The sequence below is a fragment of the Emiliania huxleyi genome (genome assembly GCF_000372725.1).
Source record: "Emiliania huxleyi CCMP1516 chromosome Unknown EMIHUscaffold_167, whole genome shotgun sequence".
Classification (NCBI taxonomy): domain Eukaryota; phylum Haptophyta; order Isochrysidales; family Noelaerhabdaceae; genus Emiliania; species Emiliania huxleyi.
Genome location: NW_005200911.1, coordinates 40,262 through 64,503, shown reverse-complemented (window position 1 = coordinate 64,503; position 24,242 = coordinate 40,262). Strand labels below are relative to the sequence as shown.

At 65.9% G+C, this 24,242-nt stretch overlaps 7 protein-coding genes across 7 annotated transcripts in view; 3 read left to right on the top strand and 4 right to left on the bottom strand.

The window, feature by feature from the left end:
• Positions 1-9: 9 nt before the first annotated feature.
• Positions 10-1,003, bottom strand: EMIHUDRAFT_230791 (hypothetical protein; the record flags this gene model as incomplete). The annotated part of the gene is made up of 2 exons (XM_005784837.1): positions 10-387; positions 479-1,003. 2 exons carry the CDS (start codon positions 1,001-1,003, stop codon positions 10-12), a joined length of 903 nt encoding a protein of 300 aa, XP_005784894.1.
• Positions 1,004-2,912: 1,909 nt separating this feature from the next.
• On the bottom strand, positions 2,913-4,783 carry EMIHUDRAFT_230790 (hypothetical protein; the record flags this gene model as incomplete). The annotated part of the gene is made up of 5 exons (XM_005784836.1): positions 2,913-3,203; positions 3,276-3,521; positions 3,615-3,819; positions 3,891-4,132; positions 4,199-4,783. The coding sequence occupies 5 exons, from the start codon at positions 4,781-4,783 to the stop codon at positions 2,913-2,915; spliced, it is 1,569 nt and encodes a 522-aa protein (XP_005784893.1).
• A 3,345-nt stretch (positions 4,784-8,128) lies between these two features.
• EMIHUDRAFT_112314 (hypothetical protein) lies at positions 8,129-9,763 on the bottom strand (the record flags this gene model as incomplete). The annotated part of the gene is made up of 1 exon (XM_005784835.1): positions 8,129-9,763. The coding sequence occupies one exon, from the start codon at positions 9,761-9,763 to the stop codon at positions 8,129-8,131; it is 1,635 nt and encodes a 544-aa protein (XP_005784892.1).
• Positions 9,764-10,121: 358 nt separating this feature from the next.
• On the top strand, positions 10,122-11,829 carry EMIHUDRAFT_230786 (hypothetical protein; the record flags this gene model as incomplete). The annotated part of the gene is made up of 3 exons (XM_005784834.1): positions 10,122-10,985; positions 11,115-11,163; positions 11,261-11,829. 3 exons carry the CDS (start codon positions 10,122-10,124, stop codon positions 11,827-11,829), a joined length of 1,482 nt encoding a protein of 493 aa, XP_005784891.1.
• Positions 11,830-15,416: 3,587 nt separating this feature from the next.
• On the bottom strand, positions 15,417-16,829 carry EMIHUDRAFT_456063 (hypothetical protein). Its single transcript, XM_005784833.1, has 4 exons — positions 16,235-16,829; positions 16,027-16,152; positions 15,888-15,917; positions 15,417-15,820 (listed from the first exon to the last, which is right to left on the bottom strand). The coding sequence occupies exons 1-4, from the start codon at positions 16,814-16,816 to the stop codon at positions 15,608-15,610; spliced, it is 951 nt and encodes a 316-aa protein (XP_005784890.1). The 5' UTR covers positions 16,817-16,829; the 3' UTR covers positions 15,417-15,607.
• Positions 16,830-20,539: 3,710 nt separating this feature from the next.
• On the top strand, positions 20,540-21,497 carry EMIHUDRAFT_364479 (hypothetical protein). The gene has a single exon (XM_005784832.1). The coding sequence runs from the start codon at positions 20,550-20,552 to the stop codon at positions 21,444-21,446; it is 897 nt and encodes a 298-aa protein (XP_005784889.1). The 5' UTR covers positions 20,540-20,549; the 3' UTR covers positions 21,447-21,497.
• A 1,064-nt stretch (positions 21,498-22,561) lies between these two features.
• EMIHUDRAFT_423761 (biotin synthase, BioB) overlaps positions 22,562-24,242 on the top strand; it is a 3,293-nt gene continuing 1,612 nt past the window's right edge. Inside the window, exons 1-5 of the mRNA XM_005784831.1 lie at positions 22,562-23,282; positions 23,540-23,638; positions 23,833-23,879; positions 23,948-24,037; positions 24,193-24,223. Of these exons, the coding sequence (XP_005784888.1) occupies positions 22,622-23,282; positions 23,540-23,638; positions 23,833-23,879; positions 23,948-24,037; positions 24,193-24,223 (928 nt within the window). The 5' untranslated portion in view covers positions 22,562-22,621. The remainder of the gene's footprint in view (positions 23,283-23,539; positions 23,639-23,832; positions 23,880-23,947; positions 24,038-24,192; positions 24,224-24,242) is intronic.

Sequence of the window (24,242 nt, the reverse complement as noted above, 5' to 3'; positions counted from 1 at the left end):
CGTCAGACGTCACCCCAGCGACGCGTGCGCGACGGAGAGGAGCGAGACGACGGCGACGTCCGTGCGGAGCGTGCGGCTCCCGAGCGTCACCTCCTCGAAGCCGTGCTCCCGCAGCAGCTCGAGCTCGGCCGGCTCGTCCCACCCTCCCTCGGGCCCCACCGCCAGCAGCACGCGGGGTCCGGACCCGGCGCCGTCCTGCCCCTCGCCGGCGTCGATAGCGGCCTGAGACGAAGCCAGGCCGCTCAGCGCCTCGCCGACGGTGCGCGCGTCCCTCCCCTCTCGGCGCGGGTGGGCGACGAGGCGGCGGCCGTACTGCGGGAGCCGGTCGCGCAGCAACGAGCGCAGCCTCCGATCGACGACCACGCGCGGGACCGCCGTGTCTCCGGCCTACGGCAGACCGATACCTGGCGTGCCACGGACGGGCCGGAGGCGGCCGCGCCGAGGCGGCCGCGGCGGAGGCCTGGGCGAGGCCCTCCACCAAGGCGGCGCGGAGCTGCTGCTGCGCCGCCTGGTCCTCGCGCAGCAGGTGTGACGAGAAGAAGGACTTCTCCGTCTTTGCTGCCGCGGTGACGTACACGGTGCCGACGCCGAGCGACGCGACCATCGGCAGCAGGCGCCCAAACTGGAGCGGGCGCGGCATCGCGAGCAGCAGATCGATGCGCGGCCGCTCCGCCGGGCGCAGGCGCGACGGCTCGCCGAGGGCCAGCCGCAGCCCCGGCGGGTCATCTGCGCCTCCCGGCAGCCAGCACACTGTCGCCTCGTCGCTGCTGCCACGGTCGAGCACGCCGGCGCGGATGGAGGCGCCATCCCGCGCGCGAAGCACCACCCTCACGTGCTGGGTGCGCGGGTCATCGGCGGGCAGCGTCGCCGTCCCGTCGCCGGCGCACTCGGACGGCTCGAGCAGAAGCCGGTTGAGGCAGGCGACGGCGCAGCGAGGCCGGAGCGCGGCGAGCGGCGCGGCAAAACGGTGCAGGGCCGCCGCGGCCAGGACGAGTGCGTGCATGTGCCGGGACTGTCGTCGATCGTGCCCAGTAGGCGGGCCGATTGACTGAGTGAATGCGGGGTGTGCGGTTGCCCAGCAGGGTAAGACTCTGACCTGTGCCGACCTTGATCCGACTGTGATCAGACCGAAGCTGAGTACTGACCTGTTCCGACCGTCATCACTTTGAACATGGTCGGATCAGGGTCGGATCAGGGTCGGAACAGGGTGAGCCCCGTGGTGACGCCCCCCACAGCAAATCGGTTTTTGCCCTTAAATAGTGCGATTTCCCACCACTGCCAAGCGAAAAATAGGCCATCAAAAATCGCCAAAAATCGCACTAATCTCGACGCGCGTTTAGGTTAAGGGCGCGTCGAGATCCAAAACTCGACGCGGCCAACTCCAAGCCCGAATCTGGCCCAGGCCCAAAACCTACCAAGGGGCGTCGGCTTTCGCCGCTTCCGTTTCCTTGAGCACCAGGATGACAGAACTGGCCGTTGTCAGACTAAGGACTATTGTGCGCCTCGGCGAGGCGCTTCCGGTGGTATTTTTTTCGAGCGCAGTGGACTTCATCTTGCCGGTCAACTGCCGGCGGTCGACAACTGCCGTTCGAGCAGCGTCGGGTACCGCCGGCAAGATGAACTCACCTGAAGCTGAGCCGCGGCATGCCGCCCCGCCTGCGGCCGGGCCGACGTCCGGCACGCCGAACACTCACACATACATGACGCTACCGACCCGCACTCCAAGTGCTCGAAGCAATTGGCTCGAAGTGGAAAGCGTGATTAAGCGTGTCCATGTCTGACTCTCTCTGTGTGGGGTGTGGGTGTGTCTCTGGGGGGAGGCGAGGGCCCTAGGGGGTACCCATGCGGGGGGGAGATGGGGTCCCCCAGCCCGCCGCATGCGCCGATTTTTTTATATTTTTTTCGCGCCATTTTTTACTTGTTTTCATGGGAATTCGGCGTACTTGCGGCCATGCTATCACGCCTTGCGACATCCTTTCGGCGCTGCTGGCCGTGCCATGCTGCTCGACTGACCGCCTGCATAGCTCGCGGCCTTAGTCTTCGGCATTCAGTGACGACCTGATCGTACGGCCAGTAGGAAGGTGTCCTTCCAGCGCGTGCACGCTTCTGACGCAATGCGCGTCACAAACTGCCTCGGATTGGCTGCTGGCACTCTCGAGGCTATGCCTACAGCCTCGCGCGCATGGGCAGTCAAGAGGGACCATGCACCTTCTCAGGACAGCGCCGGTGCCTCTCTCTTGGACCGGCAAACGTGGTGGTCTCGTGTCACCGATGTGGGACCAGTGCGGCATCGCGCCATCGACAGCTCTGAACTGCGCCTCACCACTGACCGGGAAGGCCGCCAAGTGGGTCAGCACCGGTCGCACATTGTGGCAGCAGCCAGCAGCGCATGTCTGATAGCTAGAGCAGCAGCGTCAGGGTCGCAGGGTCGGATCGTGTCAAGCCTCTCGCCCGGCCGGCCGTGTACAGACGTCGGCCTGTCTGCTGTCTGGAGTGATCTGTCGGCGGTCAGTACGACCGATCAGGTTGGAAGTTTCTTATGGTTAGAGGGTCTATCTGTATGTACTCCTCGAGATATCTCCAAATCTGCCCTCTGATCAACCGTGATCATTCGGGAAGTCGACTGGGGAAGTCGGTGCTAGTAGAGACTAGTGTAGAGCCGGAGCCCCGTTTCCGCACTGCTGCGCGGCGCACGGTGCCTCCGGGGGCCCCCGCCTCCCCCCAGAGGGGTGTGTGAGGTTAATGACCGCACTCCAAGTGCTCCAAAAATACTTGAGCACTATGAACGCATCATGCCCCAGGAATGCGTGCCCCGGGGACCCCCCCACAGGTCCGGAACGTGGGCCTGCCATCGGAAGATCGGATACACACAACACACGAAACCTTCTGGTGCGTTATGGCAAGGCACCCGCTCACAAGAGCGGGGCTCTTCTCTCGCCCTCTCCGCTCTCCCCCACGCGTGTCACCAGCCACCCGCGGAGGGCTCGGCCGGCGGCCGCGGCGACGCCCACCACCGCCAGAGCGACCCCCAACAGAGGGCCGGCCCAGCGGCTCGGGTGTTGCGTCTCCCGCTCCGCGAGCAGCGTCGCCTGCGCCGGGGCGGCCACCCGGCGAAAGACCAGCATTGTGGGCTGCTCGTCCACGGTGCCGTTGGTGGGCTCCGGCACCGCGCTAAAGTTGAGCGCGCCCGCCTCGAAGTGGCACTCGGTCCCGCCCGCCTCGATGAGCCCGCGCGCCGCGCCGTCCGCGCCGTCGCCGCCGGACACGACTCCGACCGCGGCGCATCCCGGCGAGGCGGCGCACGCCGCGACGCAGCCGCGCGTGTCCAGCGGCCCGCCACGCGCCTGCGGGACGGCGGCCGCCTCCTCTCCGCTGACGGCCGCCCGCTCGGCCACCTTGAAGGGTGTCCCCGGGTAGGCGGTCCAGTGCAGCGCCGGCCTGCAGCCGCGGCCGCAGGCGAGGGCGTCGGCGCACTCGTCGATGAAGGAGACCGACTGCCCTCGCTTGAGCGCGAGCAGCGCCTGCAGGGGTGCGCCATGGACACGTGTCATGGACGTCTCTCGGGCGCGCGCTCGACTTGCGCGGAGCCGCGCCTCGAGTGTCGTCTGGTCGACGTCGCCTTGCGTGTACGTCCCCTCGAAGCCCCTCCAGCCAGAGCCCGCGTTGGCGTGCTCGAAGCAGGCCGGGGAGAAGACGGAGCGCGGCGCGGAGTCTCGAGGCCGCCCGACCGTCAGCCGCGCGAGCACGGAGCGGGTGAGGGCCGCTGACTCGGCGTAGAGCGCGCGCCTCTCCTCGGTCAGCTCCTCCGGCTCGTGCCACCTGCAGCGGGGCTCCGAGGAGCTCACGCAAGGCCCCTGCTCTCTCCTCTCGGCTCCGCGGGCATGCGCCACCGGGCCGCGGCGTTCCAGCTGCCATTGAACGCGTTCGACGCGATGAGGTAGCGGTCGTACTGGTGCGCGCGCACCAGGTACGGGCTGCGCAGCTGCTCGAGCCGGTACTGCCCCAGCAGGCACTTCCAGCGCGCCGCAGGGTACGCATGCACGCACCCCTCTCCGAAGACGCCCTCGAGGCTCCAGCTCTGCTCCGCTGCTTGCACGACCTCCGCCCGGCTGACTGCGCCGCCCAGCGGCACCTGTCCACACCCGTACCTGTGAAGAGACGCTGTTCACGCCAGCTCGCGACCGCCGTCGAGTGGCACCTGGTCCAGCCAGAGCGGCGAGTCCAGGACGCCGAGCACGTCGACGCGCGCCGCCGCGTCGCCCAGCATCGCCGGCACCGAGTCCAAGTGTACCATCGCCCCACGAGAGCCGGCGCTGAAGCCGCCAAAGAGGAGGGTGTCGTTGCGGCCGGCACGGCCGAGCCCGCGCGTCACCGCCTCGTCGAGGGCCGCCTGGAGAATCGCACTGCCCCGGAACTCCATGCCCCAGCGGCTCGCGTTTGCCCACCAGGCGTCGCTGCTGCAGTATGGCACAAAGAGCAGGTTTGCGTGCCGCAGCTCCGGGTCGCTGCTGGAGAAGATGCCCGCCCAGGTCCCGTTGCGCGGGCGCGTCCTCGTGCCGTTGAGCAGGCCGCACCGTCCGTCTCGCACGTCGAACGAGCCGGCACCGCATCGTCGGCTGCACGACTGCTGGTCGTAGCACATCCCGCCAGAGCCGAGCATGAATGTCCACTGCGACTGGCCAACCGCAGCGGTTGCCGGTCGAAAGTAGTACACCGCCGGAGTGCCGTCGTTGCACCGTGCATGCGGGTGGCTCTCGAGCGAGTAGAGGTCGAGCGTAGCCATCGGGAGAGCGAAAGCTGGCAGCGAGTGCGGGCGCCCGCGGCAACCCAGCAAGCGAGTGTATAAGGAACGTACGCGGGAAGGAGGAGAAAAAAATGTCTGGGACGGAGAGCGATATGCCATGTCCGCCTTGCGTTTGTTTCATAACATCGAAGGCTAAGCTCAGAAAAAAATGCAGCTGGGGGAACCCAACCCGGTACACGGAGCCCTCTCGGAGAACCTTGTTTACTTTACGGCCCTCTTTCCCTGCGAACGCGCACCCCCCAGGGCTAGGGCTCTCTAGGACTCTAGCCCGTAACCCGATGCCAATCATCTGGCCCGCGCTGGGTGCGCTTCTTAGCTCCCCGGCCCTGGGTGTGCGGTTAATGACTGCACTCCAAGTGCTCCAAGACCGGCGGCTGTTCTTGAGAGAGAGTTTTGTTCGAACAAAACTCTCTTGACCGACGGATCGATCCTACGAGTACGCCGGGCCGGATCTGCAGCCGATCAGCGAGGCTTGCGCGGCAAGGCTGCCGTTCAGCAGCTTCCGGTCGATCTCCGCCAGCCGCGCCATCTGCCTGCGGTTCTCGCGCAGTCGTCTCTGCGACTGCTGCGCCGCGGGTGGCCTCCGCGGCTCGGCCCCTCTCCTCCTGCACGCGTAGCGAGATGCGAGCGTCGCCAGCGTCGCCGCGTCCTTGCTCGCTCGGACAAACGGCCTGAGCGCGCGCGCTAGCGCCGTCCGGCAGTCGTGGGCAGGGCTGTCGAGAGTAGAGAGGCACACATTCACGCCGGAGCGGCGCTGGACGGCGCGATGCAGCTGGCTCATGTCAGGCAGCGTACGCACCGAAGCAGCCACCGCCTCGGCGAGCAGGCCCTCGTCACCGCCGACGCGTCTGAGGTAGCTCGAGAAGGACTGCGCAGGGGTGGCGGCAGGTCCGGAGCAACGCGCGGGAGGGCAGGCACGGGGCAGGGGCAGATGCGGGCAGCGGCTCTCCACGATTTAGCTCATGGAGCTAGTCTCGTCCCTGCTCTCGGCTAGTCTCTACCTCGTTGAGGCTCTCGGGCAGCGGCAGCACGCCGGCGAGTGGCCCGCTCTGCGCCCGTCGCCGCACCGCCTCCACCGCCCGCAGGTGCTGCGTCGCCCATTGGATGAAGCGGCGGCGACTCGCGCTAGCGATGGCGCTCTCGACGCTCCACATCGGCGCGTCCAGCCATACGCGGTCCGATGCCCTTTCGCGGATCGAGTGGGCGTAGCCGAGCCGGTGGTACTGGTAGCCAGAGACGACGGTCTCGAGCGGATTTCGCTCCACGTGGACGGCGCACGCCGCGCTGTCCACCTCACACGCTTCCTGGGCGACGCAATCGTCGAAGACCGCGTTAACTTTGGTTGAAGCGGTGGACATAGTGAGACCCTGCACTGCTGCGCGTGCAAAGATGGTCCCCGTCTTGTGATGCGCAAAAAAATGGAGCGTGCCAGCGCAGCGAGGCCGAAGGAGCAGCTCTGCCGGCGGCGGCGCGCGACTCGAAGCAATTGATCCACAGTCGCACGTCTGGCTTGGCTCAAATCTATGGAACGCGGTGCTGCCGCATCGCACTGTCGCGCCGTTGCATGTGAAATCGCCCCTGCAGCCGGACGATATCCAGAGGTACGCCACGGCAGCGTCGCCGACGCAGCCAAACGTGCCACCGCGGCCCTGGACGCAGCGGGTGCGACTACGCTGATTGATGAGCGTGACCGCGCAATTCGCCGGCATATGTGCAATGCTCGCGATGTGAGCGACGCAGCCGGCGCCGCGGAGCAGCCTGGGTCCGCATTAACTGCATGGACTTGGGTGGTGGGTGCCCCAAGCCCCAAGCCCTAAGTCCTACTCCTCTACCTCTAGTTCCGAGCGTAACACTTCAACTTCTGATCACGACTCTCTCTCCTGAACCTGATCCCTGGTCTGGCCGAAATTTACCTACCTACCAATGCGGGATACCGCGGGACACCGCGGGATACCGCGGGATACCGCGGGATACCGGGAGATACCGGGAGATGCCGGGTAACCGGGAGATGGGAGAGAGGGGGAGACACGGACGGGGAGAGACGGGGAGAAGAAGATGCGAGGAGATACGGGGAGATACGGGGAGATAGAGGGAGATAGAGGGAGATACCGCAAAAGAATCGGCCAGAGACCTAGCCAGAGATCAGGGCGCAGGGGGCTCTTCTTAGGCTCGAGTTCTTAGGCCCCCCCCCTAGGCTTAAAAGGGTGGGCCCTGGGGCGCCTGCGGCTTAAACGGCTTAAAACCTGCCTAGGCAGGTTTTAAGAGCTGCTGGGCCGCCGATTCCTTAAACACGGTCTTAAACGCTTAAACGGTGCGGGAGAGCTCCCGAGGTCGATGGTCCGGGAGGCTCCCCGGTAGAAGACGCCGGAGGGAGGCCGGGAAGCTGGCTACAGTCAGCTGGCACGCGTCCCCTATGCGAGTATGGCTCCTGCCAGTGCACCAGAATTACAGATGTGTCTTCAGAGGCGGGTTTGTGCCTAATAACGGCAGTATTGGAGAAACCGGCGCGGAACCCAGCGACGCGTGCCGGTGAGGCCTTAAAAGAGGGACCCCCCGTGCCTGCAATTTTTTAAATGACAATTTGAGCCCCCAAACCTCCTCATTTTTTAAAGGTCTTAAAAAAATCCGGCCCTCAGAACCCTAGGGTACCCTAAGGGGCTCTTCTCACTTCTGTCTGGGTCCGGTGTGCCGTGCAGGCTTGATTGACCCCGTTGGGCCACGGTGAATAGGAAAGGGGAAGAAGAGTTAGGTGGGGGGGTGGGGGGGGGGGGGCTTGCGTTCTTCGCGTGTCGGCTCGCAGGCGCGCAGGGTGTGTGTCACGCTGTGGATCAGCAGTGAATCAGCCGCTGTGAGAAGACCAGAAGAGTGTGTCTGTGTGATATCTCTGGCGCAAAGTCAAGGTAAAGTAAAACGAGGCGTCCTGTACCATGCGCTAGACCATGCAGAATCGACCCTATCATCCCCTATTAACGTCGAACGTGCGCTGCGGGGATCTGTCCGGTCGCACAAAGAGCGGTGCGGCTCGCTTTCAACATTCAAGACAAACAAGCGACTCTCAAGACGAGGACGACCCTGCCTGCGCGCTGACCCAGTCCCAGAGAGGTGACAGTTTGCTGACAGTTTCGGAGGTGTCCAGTCAAAAACAAGAACGTATCGTACACAAGCGTCAAAGTGGTGTAGATCTACGACGTATCACGCCGCGCCCGGTCCGGCGCCCGCTCGAGCCCGCCGCCCGAGAGACGTATCGAGCACGCACGCGTGTGCCGTCGGCAGCGGACTGCCGCGAAAGAGAGCGCGCAGCCCAAGACGAAATGGTGTCTGCTGTCATCTCGTCGGCGGCTTGTCGCTGGGCGGCGGCTTGGGCGCGGCGCGCTCCGCCGTGCCGGCCGCCGCGACGGCCTGGTCGAGCTCGAGGTAGCGCATGCGCGACGACTGCTGGCCGGGGTGCTCGCGCGCGTAGATGCGCAGGAAGTCCTGGACGCCCGCCTCGACCGCATCGCGCGAGGGGGGCGCGTGCGGCGGCGGCAGCGCGATGGCGAGCTTGTGGTTGCCGCCCTTGATGAGGACGACGCCAAGCACGCGCTGCAGCGGGAAGGGCGTGTCGAGGGGCAGCTCGTACTCGAGCCCCGGCACAAAGACGTCCCACCGGTCGCCATCGGCGCGGTTGCGGAAGCCGATCACCTCGCCGTAGTTGCGCAGCCCCTCCCACTGCCTCCGCTCGAAGGTGGCCACCGCGCGGCCTCGCTCCGCGATGTTGACGATCGCCTCGAGCGAGCGGTAAGGCTCGCTCTCCCGCCCCTCGCCGCCCCCTCCGCCGCGCCGCCCGCCGCCCCGCCCGCGGTAGCGCCGCAGCTCGCTCCCCGCCGCCGCCGCGCCGCCGCCAGCGCCGCCGGCGGAAGCACCGCCCGCCGGCGCGGCCGCCACCCCAAACGCGAGCGGGTCCGCCTCCGCCGCCGCCGGCTGCGGTGGCCGGCCAAAAGAGGCTGCGCTGGCGAGCGAGGCGGTCGCTCTCTGGGCGAGAAGGCACGCCTCGTGGACGGTGAGCCGGCGAGACGGGTCGACGGTGAGCAGGCCGAGCACGAGCCGCACCAGCCAGCCGTGCCGGAAGAGCAGACCCCCTCCGTCGGCGTCGAGCCGCTGCAGCCACGGCGCAAAGTCGCGGAAGGCATCGCCGACTGCGCGAGAGGTTGCCGCCTCGACGGAGAACTCGCCGCGCGCCCAGTCCGCCTCCACCGCGAAGGGCGAGGCGCCCGACGACGAGACCACCATCGCGATGAGCACGCCCACCGACCACGCGTCCATCAGCAGCAGCGCGCGCAGGTTGCTCTCGAAAAAGGGACCGGACAGCGACTCGGGCGCGCGGAAGGCGACCTGCGTGCCGAGCTGGTACGCGGTCCGGCCCGGGACCGGCTGCAGCCTCACCGCCGCCCCGAGGCCGATCAGGTCGAGCCGGTCGCGCTGGTCCGACGTCGAGCGCACGCGCAGCGTCTCGCCCGACAGGTCGAGGTGCGCCGACCCGCGGCAGTGCAGGTGGTTGACAGCCTCGAGCAGGTCGACCACGAGCCGCAGCGAGCGCGCGTCGTCCTCGGCCACCGTGCGCGGGCCGGCACCGCGCCGCCGCGCCTCCTCCGTCCCGCCGCGCCACAGGTAGCGGCTCAGCTGCGTGCCTCCGCCCTTGAAGGCGTGGCAGCCGACGCCCGACGGGAGGCGGAACGAGCAGAGGTGCGAGCGGAGCGCGTGCGGCGTCTGGTCGTCCTCCGCCAGGCCCTGGAACTCGAACGTCTCGTCCAGCCACACGTCCGCAGCGGGCTCCTCAAGGATGAGTGCGTCCGGCGGGAGGTCTCGCGGCTCAGTCGTCTCGCGGAGGACACTGAGCTGCACCTGCAGGCCGGAGCGAGCGAGCGGCGGCCGTTCCGGGCAGCGCACGAGGAGTAGGGCACGCACAACATCGTGCAGCATCGTCCGACGACCTGGTCGGAGAGCGAGCCGAGCAGAGGCACCTAGACGGGTTAAAGTCAGAGCGCCGCCGCCTCTGTCTCGCGGAAAGGAGAAAAAAGCTTGCCCGCCAAAAGAAAGCCAATTCGCGACTTGGGCCGCCCGCGGGCGGCCTTCTCTCGAGGTCTCGAGATACACAAAGCGCCTGTGTGAGCTCTGTGTCTTGGTTACAACATTTCAAGCACCATTTCTTGTAGAACGTTTCCGGAGGACGTCCGGGCCGTCGACGAGCATACACACGGAGCGCAGCCCCGATCTCAGCAGCGGCAGAGCGTGTGCCGCAGCAAGCTCTGCCAGCGCAATGGCATCCCGCCGAGCGGCAATGCGGCCGCTGCGCGGTCTCGGGGTGGCGAGGATTGGGCCACGGCGCGGGGCACCGCCTCGGGATATAAAATCTGCCTGCGGGCCGACCTTCACAGCTCACAGCTCACGGCGCGGCCTGTGCATTCCAAGCATCGGCCCTGAGCTCGGTCCGACCCGCAAGGACTTCATCCTCCACCAGGCGCGGGTGAAGCTCCGTGAGCGGGCCGCCTTTGACCTCGGCCGCCGCAGCCAGTTCCTGGAGGTGCGGCTGACAGACGCTGAGATCTCGTCGCTCACCAGCCGTGCAGGCGTCAAGAAGGGGGGTGACATTGCCGGCTCGCGCCGCCGCTTCCTCCGCTTCGCGCAGCGGCGGCAAGAGCTCGATATTGAGCGCGAGGCGTTCCTCTCCGTGGTCGAGCAGCCCGAGGACGCGAGCCAGTTCGCAAACCACCTGCTCACGGCGATCGGCATCATCGGCACCGCGAGCTGGGCCATCTCCGGCACCCAGGTCGCTGGCGAGGCCGGCCTCAACATCGTCGGGTGCGCCCTGGTCGGCTGCGTGAGCTCGCTTGGCGGCGGTACCGTCAACGCGCTGCTGTTTGGGCGGCCAGTGGTTTGGGTACGCGACCCGACCAACCTGGTGGTTGCCATCACCGCGTCGCTGGCAACCTTCATCGTCTGGCCCATCCTCTCCTCCCACTTTGCCGAGCGGCAGGCGCGCGAGATCCGCGCCGCCGCGGCGCTCTCCAAGCCGTGGTGGAAGCTGGACGTACGGCAGATCGCGGGGCTCGAGGTGGACGAGGACGAGGCGCGGATCGCGGCGGAGCCAATCTCACGCGCGACCTTCCTGGCGGCACTGCGCGACGAGGACCTCTTCCTCCGCGTGCGGAACGTCCTCTCGCTCCAGCTGCTCAAGAAAGGCCGCCCCGAGTAGCGGCCAGATGTGGTGTGCGGAGGGGCGTCGCCGCCTAAACGGCTGGGCCTTTGGCGCTCTGTAGGCTACGCGATCGAGACTGCGACGCCCGAGCAGCTTTTCATCGTCCTCGACAAGGACAACGACGGTCCTCTGGACGCCCGCCGCCGCAGAGAGGCCGCCGCACACGCACGCCGAGACAGAGGCTTGCCCACGCCGGCGGCCCGCCCTTCCGCCCCCCTCAGGCGTGCTGGACGAGTTTGAGCTCAAGCACCTTGTCAAAGTGTCGTACGATGGGCAAGGATGGCTCTACGCGCTCGACACCATCGCCATCAGCTCGGGCTCCGTCTTTAGCGCCGCGATGGCGATCAGCCGCGGGCTGAGCCCGGTGGTGTGCTGCGTCTCGGGCGTGAGCGGATGCTTCGGCGGCATTATCCGCGACTTGATATGCAAGCGCGACGTGGCGATGGGCTCGCAGAGCTTTGCCGCCTCCTCGGCCGCCGGTGCCATCATGTACGTGCTGCTCCGCGAGGCGTGCTTGCGCGGCGTGAGCGTGCCGCTCGGCGTGCGTATCATCCTATCGAGCTGCACGGCCGCGAGCGTGCGGATCATCGACTACGTGCGCGACACGCCGCTCCTCTCGCCAATGCACGGCTTCCGAGAGCCGCGGCCAGAGCTGGTCGCGGCCACCTTGTCGAGGCGCCGCGCCGCCGCGCGTGGGGACCCGGACATCGACGGTGGCGAGGACCCAGACGGGCCGGACGCGCGCCGGCTAGTGCGGAAGAACTCGCCAGAGAACCCGCACGTTGCGTAGGGGGAGAGTTTGGAGCGTCGAAGTCGTAGAGTCTGTGCGCTAATCGTGTGAAAGTAGATGAACGAGGTTGAGATGCAACACGTGTGATTTCTGCAGGGAACTTCACGTAACTCTTCTCAGCCCTGGGGTGTCAGCACCTCTGGGCCGGCGCGGGGCCCCTAGAGGGTACCCATGCGGGGGGGAGATGGGGTCCCATGGCCCGCCGCAGGCACCGATTTTTTCGAGAGATTTTTTCTTTTTCTCAGCGGGTTTTACTTGTTTTCATGGGATGCGGCCATGCTGTCACGCCTTGCGACCGCCTGTCTGTCGTCGGCGCTGCTGACCGTGCCATGCTGCACAATTGATCACCCGCATAGCTCGCGGCCTTAGTATCCAGTATTCAGTGACGACATGATCGTATGGCCAGTAGGAAGGTGTCCTTCCAGCGCGTGCACGCTTCTGACGCAATGCGCGTCACAAACTGCCTGGGACTGGCTCTGGCACTCTCGAGGCTATGCCTACAGCCTCGCGCGCATGGGCAGTCAAGAGGGACCACGCACCTTCTCAGGGCAGCGCCGGTGCCTCTCTCTTGGACCGGCAAACTTGGTGGTCTGGTGTCACCAATGTGGGACCAGTGCGGGCATCGCGCCATCGACAGCTCTGAACTGCGCCTCACCACTGACGGGGAAGGCCGCCAAGTGGGCCAGCACAGGTCGCACATTGTGGCAGCAGTCAGCAGTGCATGTCTGATAGCTAGAGCAGCAGCGTCAGGATCGCAGGGTCGGATCGTGTCAAGCCTCTCGCCCGGCCGGCCGCGTGCAGACGTCGGCCTGTCTGCTGTCTGGAGTGATCTGTCGGCGGTCAGTACGACCGATCAGGTTGGAGGTTTCTTATCGTTAGAGGGTCTATCTGTGTGTACTCCTCGAGATCTCTCCAAATATGCCCTCTGATCAACCGTGATCATTCGGGAAGTTGCTGCTAGTAGAGACTAGTAGAGCCGGAGCCCCGTTTTTCCGCACTGCTGCGCGGCGCACGGTGCCTCCGGGGGCCCCCGCGCCCCCCCAGAGGTCAGCACACTGACCACTATTGTGACGAGGGGTGAGGGGGGCGGATTGAAGATCCGTCACACCAAGATCGTGCAGGGCGGGGACACATGTCCCTAAATCCCATCTCGTCGCAGAGTTTTATTTATTTACACTGACCACTATCACAGCGACAGCTCTGTGAAGACGTAAACTAGCGGGACACGCGTTGCCTCTCTCTTACTCGATATCACGCGTCAGCCTCTCTCTTACTCGATATCACCTCTTCGATCTCGAATGCTGCGCCCAAGAATGAGACCACCTCGTTGGGGAGTAATTCTGGCTGAAGATTGGTCGAATAGTACCTCCTGCTCGCCAGCCCCGCCTGTGCCTGCGACTCCTGCACGACCCGCGCGATCTCGCGGCCCTGCGGATCCTCCAGGAGGATCTGCTTGGACTGGAACATGGAGGGGCAGCTCGCGCACTCTGTGTACTTCCTACTTCTTGCGACGACCCTGCCCGCCACGACAATGTCAAAGTAGTTGCCCTTGCCAAAGCTAAACATTGGCCGCCAGGTGTCCTCTGTGATGCGGTAAGTGTCGCCGCCGGTGCACGACCAAAGGCTGAGACGCAGGCCCGAGTACCAGCCCAGCGGCTTGCTCGCCTGAAGCACCACTCGATTCGCCTTGTCGGTGAAGACAAAGCCGCGTGCGAGCCCGAAGAATAGTCTCGTGTCGGTCCATACGCCCTCGCGCGAGCCGGCCTCACCGTAGACGTCGACCTCATGGGCAAACCAGGGGGAATGGTACTGCATCGTCGTTTTGTTGGGCAGCAGGGAACTCCAGACCATCTCAGTTCCACTCACATCGCAATGCGCCTGCTGGTTCCACGCCACCAGCTGGAGCGCGAGAATGCCAGCCAGCGCCGCAGCGGTGAGGCAACAGCATCTCCGGACCTTGCTGAAGGCTCTGCTGCAATCGGACGCTTCCGGCGCCGAATCCACCTCTCCTGATGCCTGGTCGAGCAGCTCCTGGTATTTCATGCGGCCGTCCGTTCCAGAGGGTTAAAAGCCGGGAGGTAATTGCGATGGCTCGCGAAAAATTCTTTGTCATCGCCGACAGTGATGCCCTCCCACTCCTACTCGCACCCACCGCCGCCGCCAACTCTGCTGCGCTCTTTGGCTGGCTGGATGCGCATGGTGCGCGCTTCGGGCCTGTCGAACTGCGCTCTTCCTGCTGCGGTGACGGGATCGGCGGCTTCCTGACCGAGCGCGTCGACACTGGCGACCTTCTCTTCGCCGTTCCGTCTAGCGCATTCCTCACACCCGGCACGGCGCTAGCGCACCCTCGAATCGGTGCGGCGCTGCAGCGACTCGGAGATCGGACCCGTGCGGGCGGCTGCGACGTGGCTCTCCTCGCCGGTCTCCTCGTTGACTCAACGGCGAGGGTCCCTGCGCGTACCTGAGCATGCTCCCCTCGCGCGATGACCACAGCAACGTCCTTTGGTGGTCGGACGATGAGTTGGCGCTGCTGGCCGGCACGAGCGCGCACGGTGAGGCGCGCCTCATCGCAGAGGCTGACGCCGTGTGCGGCGAGCTGCTCGCAGACGCCCTCGCGACAGACGTCGAGGCGCACGGCGAAGACGCGGTGATCGCTGCGGTACGCGCTGCCCTCGTGACCGTGCTCAGCCGAAGCTACAGCGGCCGCGGCGGTCGGATATTGGTGCCCTCCTAGACGCCCTCAACCACGCAGAGGCGGCGACTGTGCGGTACTCCTTCGGAGCCGGTGGCGGTGGCGACGAGGATGACGGCGGCGAGGGTGGCGGTACAGGCGATGGGGTGCTGGTGGCGCGCGCGGCGTGCGCCCAGCCTGCCGGTGCGGAGCTTCTCGTGTCGTACGGTCCTCAGCCCGACCTCGTATTCGCCCTCCACTACGGCTTCGTCCCTCCACCCTCCGAGCTGCGCTGCCGCGCCGAGCTTGAGGCAGTGCGCAAGGATCTCGCCACGGACCTCGCGGGGGAGGCGAGAGGAGAGAGCAGCGTGTGTGCACGTGCGTCACGCGTCGCGGGCGCGGCGCGCCAGCGGCTTAGCGCGCTTGAGCGCAACGCCGAGGCTGGCGCCGCTGGATGCCGTCCACGCTGCGCACAGCTACGAGCTAGCAAGCTTGGTACGTCGTTCAGAGGCGCAGGTGCTGCAGCGGCTCGTCGAAGAGGGGGGGGCTTAGCTGAACGTACAATTAGCTCGAAAACTAACGGGCGGAGGTAATTGCCGACAGCTGACATCCACAATTAGGAATTAGCGCATGGGGGTGTCTCCACCTCCACCGGCACCGCGCGAGGCAGTCGCTCGCGCGCGCCGCACAGAGGTCAGACTCAGAGACAGAGTCCCTGTGGTCAGAGTCGCCCGCCGGATGTGCCGCATCGGTGACCGGGGTGAGGTCGCTTTAAACCCCTTACCACCATACGTAAAAGCTAAACACTAAAACGAGCATAGTCCGCGTAGCGAAGGGTGTTTACATACACCGTATGCAAGTGCTCTAATTTTGTAGCTGCCTCGGGGCCGCTATGTGAGCATTTGACCGCGTGTGTGCACGCGGAACCCATCGTTTAGCCGATCGAATACATGCTCTGTTTGGATGCTGTGTCTGCGCAAAGGCGCGGGAAATCTATGCTGGGCCGACGGGAAATCGAGAAAGAACCGCTGTGATCATCATCGCCGCCGTCGAGGGCGAGAAAGACGTACGACCCCCGCCGGCGGCGAAACGCCGCGCCCAATCCCTCTACTCGAGGCTCTTCTTGAGCTCTGCCCACGCCTGCGACGCGACCTCCTTGGCCTTGGCCGCAGACTTTGCCGTCAGCTGCTGCTCGCGCTCGTACTCGCGCGCCTTGTCCGCCGCGGTGACGGCCGTCTTGCCCACGAGCCTGCGCGCGCCGTCCCCAACCTCGTCCTTGCGCAGCGCGACGTACGAGGCCGCCCCTCCGCCGAGCAGCACCTACGCGGCCGGTGGCGTGGACGCGTCGTGGACGCGTCCCAATGCACAGCAGGGAAGCGCGGCACACCGACAGCGCGACATCGCCGAGGAGGCCAACCTAGCGGAGACATCGCCCCGATTGCTGCGACATCCAGCCGAGACACCAAACGGAGGAGACCGCGGCTGACGCATCTCGGCGGCCTCTCGGCGGCCTCTCGGATCTGGACCTCAAAGAGCGGGAGCAGGAAGAGGCCGAGCGCGCCCACCGCCGCCGTGCCCAGCACCTCCTGCCGGTCGTCGCGCGCGAGCGTCGTCGGGTCGTACAGGTCGAGCTCCTCGAGCTGGGCGGCGACCTACCAGACCACATACCAGACCGCAGGCTCGCGCTCGGCGCGTCACGGGCAAATGCCGCCCTCCTCGAGCGGCGCCGCCCACCGCCGCGGGGAGCTTCGACGTGGTGAGTGCGCTGCTCGTCCTCGGCGGCGGCGGCGTCGAGGGCGGCGGCGGCGTCGAGGGCGGCGGCGGCGTCGAGGGCGGCGGCGGCGTCGAGGGCGGCGGCGGCGGCGCAAGCGGCGGCGCAGCTGGCGGCGGAGCCACGTACACCGCCGGAGGAGGCGCGAGAGCAGCTTCGGGCGCGGCGGCCTCTGCAGCAACCGCTGGTGACGCCGCCTCGGCCGCCTCTGCCACAGCCTCGGCGACCGCAGGGCCGACCGCCGCCACCGCCTCCTCCAGTGCCTTCTCCTCCGCCTCGATGGCAGCCTCCAAATCAGCATCCGCCTCGCCCGCCTCTGCAAGCGCGACGTTCACCTCGTCGGCAGCCGCAGCCGCAGCCGCATCGGCGTAGCCCTGGGGCACGTAGCCCTCGGGGGGTGGCGAGGCACGTAGCCTGACGCCCTGGTCGTACCAAGAAGCGACGCCCGCCGCGTCCGCCATGAAAATGGGGCTAGCCGGCCGGATGACGGCCCTGGGCGCGCGCGCCAGCGTGGGAGCGACGGTCAGCGGTGCGATGAAAAGCATAACACATTATGTGGAGTGCTGCTCGGCCGAGATGTCGTTTTTCTTGCGGACATGGTTACTTGCGGATGGCTAGGATTGAGAGCAGCCTGATGTGTATGTGGAGTCCTGCTCGGCCGAGATCTGTCGGTTTTCTTGCGGACATGGTTAATTGGAAGGTGTGATCTGCAGGTGATCAGAGAGAGATTTTTGAAGACCAACAGTGATCAGTGATCTGTAAGGGTCCGCCCGCAGGCGCATTTTGAGAGAGAGATTTTAGAAAACCAACAAGAAATCACGACTCTCACAGTGATTTGGGCTCGGCAGCTTGTCAGCCCTCAGCCGAAGCTGGGGCCGGTCCCGTAGCCAAGAGAGCCCGCGCCGATGAGTTCGACGCGGTCGGGGGGGCCTGCGGAGAGGCCAGCGAGGTGGCGATCGCTGTACTTCATGGTGTCATCAAGTGACTGGCTGACTCGCCAGAGGTCGATACTCTGGACGACCCATAGGATGCCACGAATGCCTGAAGGAGAGGGAGAGGCGAGGCCAGAGGCAGGCTCAGCTGCTCTCGGGTGATCTCGCTTTGGTGGCTGAAGGACCCAGTCCTGTCACATTCGCGTTCCGAGTCGTATCCGCAGGGAGGCAGCATATGAGGCACCAGTCTTCTGAAGAGCTCAACAGCTGCGGCCGCGATGGTAGAGTCGGCCGCGGTTCGAGCGAGCAGCTTTTGGCTGCGGGATCGAATCGCGGATCCGAAGGCTCATGCCCTCGCGGAGCGACGCGGGTCGCGCGGCGCGCGCGTGTGCGAAATGCGACAACAGACGACAGATGACAGACGCCTGAGCGCTGTACGACTGAACGACCGTCGCCGCAATCGCCACCGCCGCCATTTTGACGAGCAGCGCGAGCGCGCTCGTCGGCGGCCAGCCGTCGCGGGCCGGGCCGAGCCCGGCCTCGACCGGCCGCGCCGCCGCAGCAGGCCGGGAGGCCCGAATGGCGGCCGACCAGCTGATAAGGACTTAGGCGGTGCCGGCATGAGCAATGCATACGCCTAGTTGGACCTCAGGACTCACCCGCTGAGGCGTACATGGACTCACCCGGTGCTCTGTGGTCGGATTTGAGAGAGATTTTTGAAAATCGGATTTGTGACTCCGCCGCACCGCGCAGCGGCCGGGGGCGCTCCGGAGGCCGAGGATGACCGTGGCGGACCGGGACGAGCTCTGGGAGGTGAAGTGTCCGTGTATCAGATAGAGGGCCCATCTTCAGAATCGTGCTTTTTGGGTTGGGTTGGGTTGTGCAGGGGTTGGGTTCGTTGAGTTGGGTTGACTTGTCTACCCAACCGACCGCGTGAGATAGGGTGACCTTTCTCGCCGAGGCTCGCCGTGGCCCACACGGCGGCCTCTGCTCGCGTTTTCGAGCCAGGACCTTCGTCCGGGCCCACGGCCGGCACGCCATGATCGTCGATTCCGCGCGCTCGGCCTCCACCGGCTTGCTGTGCGGACGGCTTCTTGTGGCTCTCGTCGAGAGAGCGTTTTGGCGGCCCATGTGTGTCGTCTGATGTGTCACTGTGTACGTCACATCGGTCTTGATGACAAGCACAGTCGATACACTCGTTCCTATCACGCTGGACGGCTGGCACGGAGCTCTGTGCCGACAAACAGGAAGAGCCGTGCGGCAAGAAGAGCTCGATGGGGAGCGAGAAGCGTCAGAAGAGCAAGGTAAACCTGAAGTCCGTCGTGACGCTCTTATTTCCCCCCAGGTTTGACCGCGCAGCTTTCAAAACTCGACGATATCTTCCGGAAAGACTGAACCTCCCGCAGAGCGGCAGCATGAGAGGCGCAGAGAGGCTGCGAGTGCTCGACGAGTCTTGCGAGCTGCGCGGTCAAACCTGAGGGGAACTGACCGCATCAAGTCCGGACTTCCGAATCTGGGTGAGCACCTCTGACGGTTCTCGCTCCCCATCGAGCTCTTCTTGCCGCACGGCTCTTCCTGTGTGCCGGCACAGAGCTCCGTGCAAGCCGTCCAGCGTGATAGGAACGAGTGTATCGCTTCGACGGATCGACCGTGCTTGTTATCTAGATCGATGTGACGTACACAGCGACACATCAGAACGACACACATTCTCACACCCGCCGGGCCGCAAAACGCTCTCGACGAGAGCCACAAACAAGAAGGCGTCCGCACAGCAAGCCGCTCGTCGGACAGGCGTGCTCGTTCGATGTCGGCGAGCGCATGGCGCACGCTTTGGACGGTGGCGAAGCCAAAAACACCGATGGTGGCCGCTCGCTGGCGTGAGCGGCGGCGGTCGAGACCTCACCATCGCGCCGACGACCCAACCTCACTCGAACAACCCAACGCAAACAACCCAACCCCCCAAGTGCTCCCCTCGGGCCTCGGGGCTAACCTCGGAATGTAACACCAGAATGACTGTGCTGGCTCCTAGACAGCCATCTTACCTAAGGATGGCTGAGCTAGCTACAGTGCGCAGCCACATCCTTCAGCCCGATGGCTGCAACACACACATGGCAGCCATCCTTAGTAGACATGGCTGGATGGAGACGCACTACCGCAGCCATACCGCCCGCCTCGAGGTGAGCTCTTGGCTGAGCTGGCTACATCGCAGCCATCTTGGGAAAGATGGCTGGGGGACAGCCATTTCAGCCATTTCAGCCATCTACTATGGCTGCGTCATAGAGATGGCAGCCTTATAGAGCTGTCAAACGTTAAGAGCTGAACAGTGTTGCTAGTGTTAACAGTAACAACAGAACAACAGTGGGGCTCCCCAACAACAGTAGCTAACGTTAGGCCAGCTGAACAACAATAAGGAAGGCCTGGCAGTGACCCACGACGATCTCCAGCGTCCAGTGCGGGTAATACCCGAAAATACCTGGAAAACCCCAGGTATTTTCGGGTTTTAACCGGGTTTTTTGGCATTTTCTGCTTGCTGGCCACTGAACAACAGTAACAACAGTAACAAACAGTAACAGCTTGGGCTGGGGAGAACACTTGAACAACGTTGAGGATTTTCAGCCAACAATAGTGCAACTGTTAGGCCCAAAGTTAACGTTTGACAGCTCTAGGCAGCCATCCTCCAGACACCAGAGCATGGCTGGTGGTAATTCGATGGCAGCCGATGGCAGCCGTCCCGCGAGGCCGGGGGGCGACAAGCGCGCAGCCATTTGTGCGTGTGGCGGGGGAGGCGGACGGCTGCCATCGAATTATCACCAGCCATGCTCCGGAGGATTGCTGCACTGACTGTGCCCCAGCCATATTAGATGGCTGAAATAGCTGTCCCCACAGCCATCTTACCCAAGATGGCTGCGATGTAGCCAGCTAAGCCAAGAGGGCTCACCTCGAGGCGGGCGGTATGGCTGCGGTAGTGCGTCTCCAGCCATGTCTACCAAGGAATGGCTGCCGTGTGTGTATTGCAGCCATTACACTGGAGGATGTGGCTGCACTGCAGCTAGCTCAGCCATCCTTAGGTAAGATGGCTGTGTAGGAGCCAGCACAGCCATCCTGGTGTTACATTCCGAGGTTGGCCCCCACTCGGACAACCCAACTCAACCAACCCAAACCCCAACACCAAACAACCCCACTCAAAGCACGATGATTCTGAAGTTGGGGACTTTTGACTTCAAACAAAGCGCGCCGCAGCGCGGTGCGTGCGACTGTCAGGAGCGGATCCGTCAGTTTGTCGTGTTCACGCCCGCTTTCATAACGGGGCCAATTTGTTTTTTCCTTCGGCGATTACACAACATATATGTTCCTGTTGGCCGCAGTCGGTGCTCCCACCACCGGCTCGAGGCCGGCGACGCTGCTGGTCGACAACGGCTCGAAGCGGGCCGCGTCCACGCTCGCGCTCCGCGCGGCTGCCGAGCGGCTCTCCCTGCTCACCGGTGGTGCGGTCGAGCCCATTTCGCTCCGCTGGTCCGACGGCGTGGCCGCCGATGCGCTCGCCGGCAGGCCGGCCCGCACGCTGCAGTCGGCGCTGCGGCAGCTCGCCGAGGACGGTGTCGACGCCGCCGCCATCGTGCCGCTCTTTCTTGGGCCGAGCGACGGGCTGGCCGAGGCGGTGCGCGCGGCGCGCGCCGACCCCGCCGCGCCGCGCCGCATCGCCGCGGCGCCGTGCCTCGTCGACACGGCCGCACCCGCAGACGCGCGGGTTGGCCGCGCGCTCGCTGCGGCGGTGCTCCGGCTCGGCCGCGCGCGAGGGCTGTCCTTTCCGCTGCGAGTCGTGGTCGTCGACCACGGGTCGGCCTCGCGGGCAGTCGTGGCGGTGCGCGACCGGCTCGCCGCGACCGTCGCCGAGCTCCTCGGCCCGCGCGCATCCGTGATCGCCGCCTCGATGGAGCGGCGGCCGGGCGAGCAGTACGCGTTTGCAGAGCCGTTGCTCGAGCGGGTGGTGGGAGGGGCTCCGCCGTACGACAGCGGAGACGTGGTCGTAGCGATGGCCTTCCTGCAGCCGGGCAGGCACGCCGGGCCGGGCGGCGACGTCGAGCAGATCCTCGACGCCGCGCGGGGCCGCTCGGCCGGCTTGCGCACGCACGTGACTCCGCTGCTCGGCGGCTCTCACCTCGTGCACGAGGTGCTGGCCGACCGCACCGCGGAGGCGCACGCGGCGCTGCGCGAACCGCACCGCGGCGACCCGGAGGCTTGAGGTGGGCAGGTGGCGGGGGTCCCAGTCTGGGGTCGGTTGTGGCGGTTGCACGTGGCCGGTGTGGCCGGTGCGCCGTGCGGGCGTGCGCGGGGCGGTGTGCGCGGTGTGTGTGGGGGTGTGGCGGCTGGCGCGCGCGAGACAGAGTATCACAAGATTCCGTCCGTGCACATTCTCGCCGCGCTGCGAGAGGCCGACTCGCGGTCTGAGCCTTCACTGTTTTTTAGTCGCTACGACCCCATCCGCCCGAGCATTTTCACCCACCAATCGCGCTCCTCGTCGCTCTTAAAGTGCCCGCTGCTCGCGCACGGCAGAGGCGCACACTGCGGGCAGGGCATGAGCTGCCAATCGCCGCTCCCCGCACTGCCCCACCGAATCGGGGCAGGCTCCGTTGGAGCCGCCGTGCCGCCGTGCCGGGCGACCCAGCCGCCCGCTGCCGTCCAGCCAGGCGCGGAGAGGTTCCAGTGCTCGAGCCCCAGCTCCTCACCAGCCTGGCTCTCATGACGGGAGACCGCCCGACCGGGTGGCACTTCCGGTGGCTCCGGCCACGGAGGCCAGTCATCTTCGCCACATACGGCGCCACCTCCGCTTACTAGCGTGACGCCGTCGAGCTCCTCCCACGCGGTCTCTACCGCTTCACTCACCTCCCAGAAGCTCGTCTCGTATCGATTGTCCTTTCCACACGCGCACTCCTCCTGACCTGCGGGAAGGGGCAGCCCGCATGTCACGCACGGCACCGGAGGCGGCGACCTCGAGAGGTAGACGAGCCCGCCGGTGGAGGTGCGGAGCCGCGGCCCGAGCGGCATCAGCGTGAAATATGCCACTGACCAGCGGCACGCGATTGGTCGGCCGGGAAATTAAAGAAAACCGAGTGCGGCTCCTCGGCCCTGGATGTGAGGTTACTGATTGCACTCCAAGTGCTCCAAGTGCTCCGACAAGCTGGAAGAAGGTCGCTAGACTGAGCCGCCCGTGGAGTTGGGAGTCCACCGTGCACCGCGCTGCGAGCCTGTCGTGTCCCTTGTCAGGAGCAGGAGAGCCCCACCTGTGCCCCTGTCCCCCTGATCAAGACCGAAAACAGACAACCCGGGAAAATACTTTCTTTTCGGCGTGAGCTCGAGTGATAGGACTGAGTGTGTGTGGGTGGGTGCTCAGCTCGACGCTCGCCGCTCCACCTCTCGATGAGGTCTGTCGTGGCCCGCTCGCTCCGCCAGCCATCCCGGCTCCTCAGCTCCTGCTGTCCCAAGCCCGCTGCCGTGCGCACCGACTGGACGCGCGAGGAGATTGCTGCGATCTACCGGCTGCCCTTCACGGAGCTGCTGCACCAGGCGTCGACCGTGCACCGGCAGCACTTCGATCCGCTAGAGGTGCAAAAGTGCACACTGCTCTCCATCAAGACGGGCGGCTGCAACGAGGACTGCAAGTACTGCGCGCAGTCGACGCGGTACAAGACCTTTGTCAAGCCGGAGCCGCTGATGAGCGTGGACGCGGTGACGGAGGCGGCGCGGCGCGCCAAGGCGGCGGGCTCGACTCGCTTCTGCATGGGCACGGCGTGGCGCGAGATGGGCAACAAGAAGGGCGCGTTTGGCAAGATCCTCAAGATGGTTGAGGAGGTCAACGGGATGGGGCTCGAGGTGTGCTGCACGCTGGGCATGCTGAGCGAGACACAGGCGATGGAGCTGAAGCGGGCGGGGCTGACCGCGTACAACCACAACCTCGACACCTCGCGCGAGCACTACCCCAACGTCATCACCACCCGCTCCTACGACGACCGGCTGCAGACGATTGCAAACGTGCGCAAGGCGGGCATCTCGGTCTGCTGCGGTGGCATCCTCGGGCTCGGTGCGCGGGGGAGGGGAGGGGAGGAGCGGCGGGGAGGGGAGGGCGGGAGGCGCCGCCCGCGACGAGCCAGCCCCCTCTGCACCGCGGCGCGGGCGAGTCTTCAGAGGGCGCCACACCCTCTGACCGATCCACCCTCTGACCTCTAGCCTCTGCCCTCTCACCTCTGCCCTCTCACCTCTCACCTCTCACCTCTCACCTCTGCCCTCTCACCTCTCACCTCTCACCTCTCACCTCTCACCTCTGCTCTGACCCCCGAGGCGAGTCGGAGGAGGACCGGGTGGGGCTGCTGTACGAGCTCGCGACGATGCCGGAGCACCCGGAGTCGGTCCCCATCAACGCGCTCGTCCCAATCGAGGGTGCCTCTCTCTCTCCCCCGCCCGACCCGTCCCCGACCCACCACGCAGGCAGACTCTCCGTCTTCCTCTGCCCACGCCACATCCCCGCTCCCTCCCCCCTCCCGAGCCGCATCCCCTCGCCCCCGTTTTGCCTCCCTCTCTCACCCCGGCCGGATCCCCGCCCGCCCGACCCCCCCCCTCCACCGCCACGGCAGGCACGCCCATGATGGAGGGCGGAGGAGCGCCCGACGTCTTTCAAATGGCGCGCAGCAGCCGCCTCACGAGACACGTCCAGGACATGTCCAAGACGGGCCCGCACGTGCCCTGCAGGCACGCACCATCGCCACCGCGCGCGTCGTGATGCCTGCCTCGATGGTCCGCCTCTCCGCCGGCCGAATGTCCTTCTCTCCGCTCGAGCAGGCGCCCGCACCTCCGCCCACCCACCCCCTCCCGCCCCTCCCCCCCAATCCCGCCCCTCCCTGCCGCCCCTCCCTCCCTCCCGCCCCTCCCGCCCCTCCCGCCCCTCCGCTGACCCCTTCCCCCCCCTCCCGCCCTCCCGCCCTCCCTCCCACCAGGCCGTCATGTTCCTGGCGGGCGCAAACTCAAATATCCCGTCTCCGCGAGA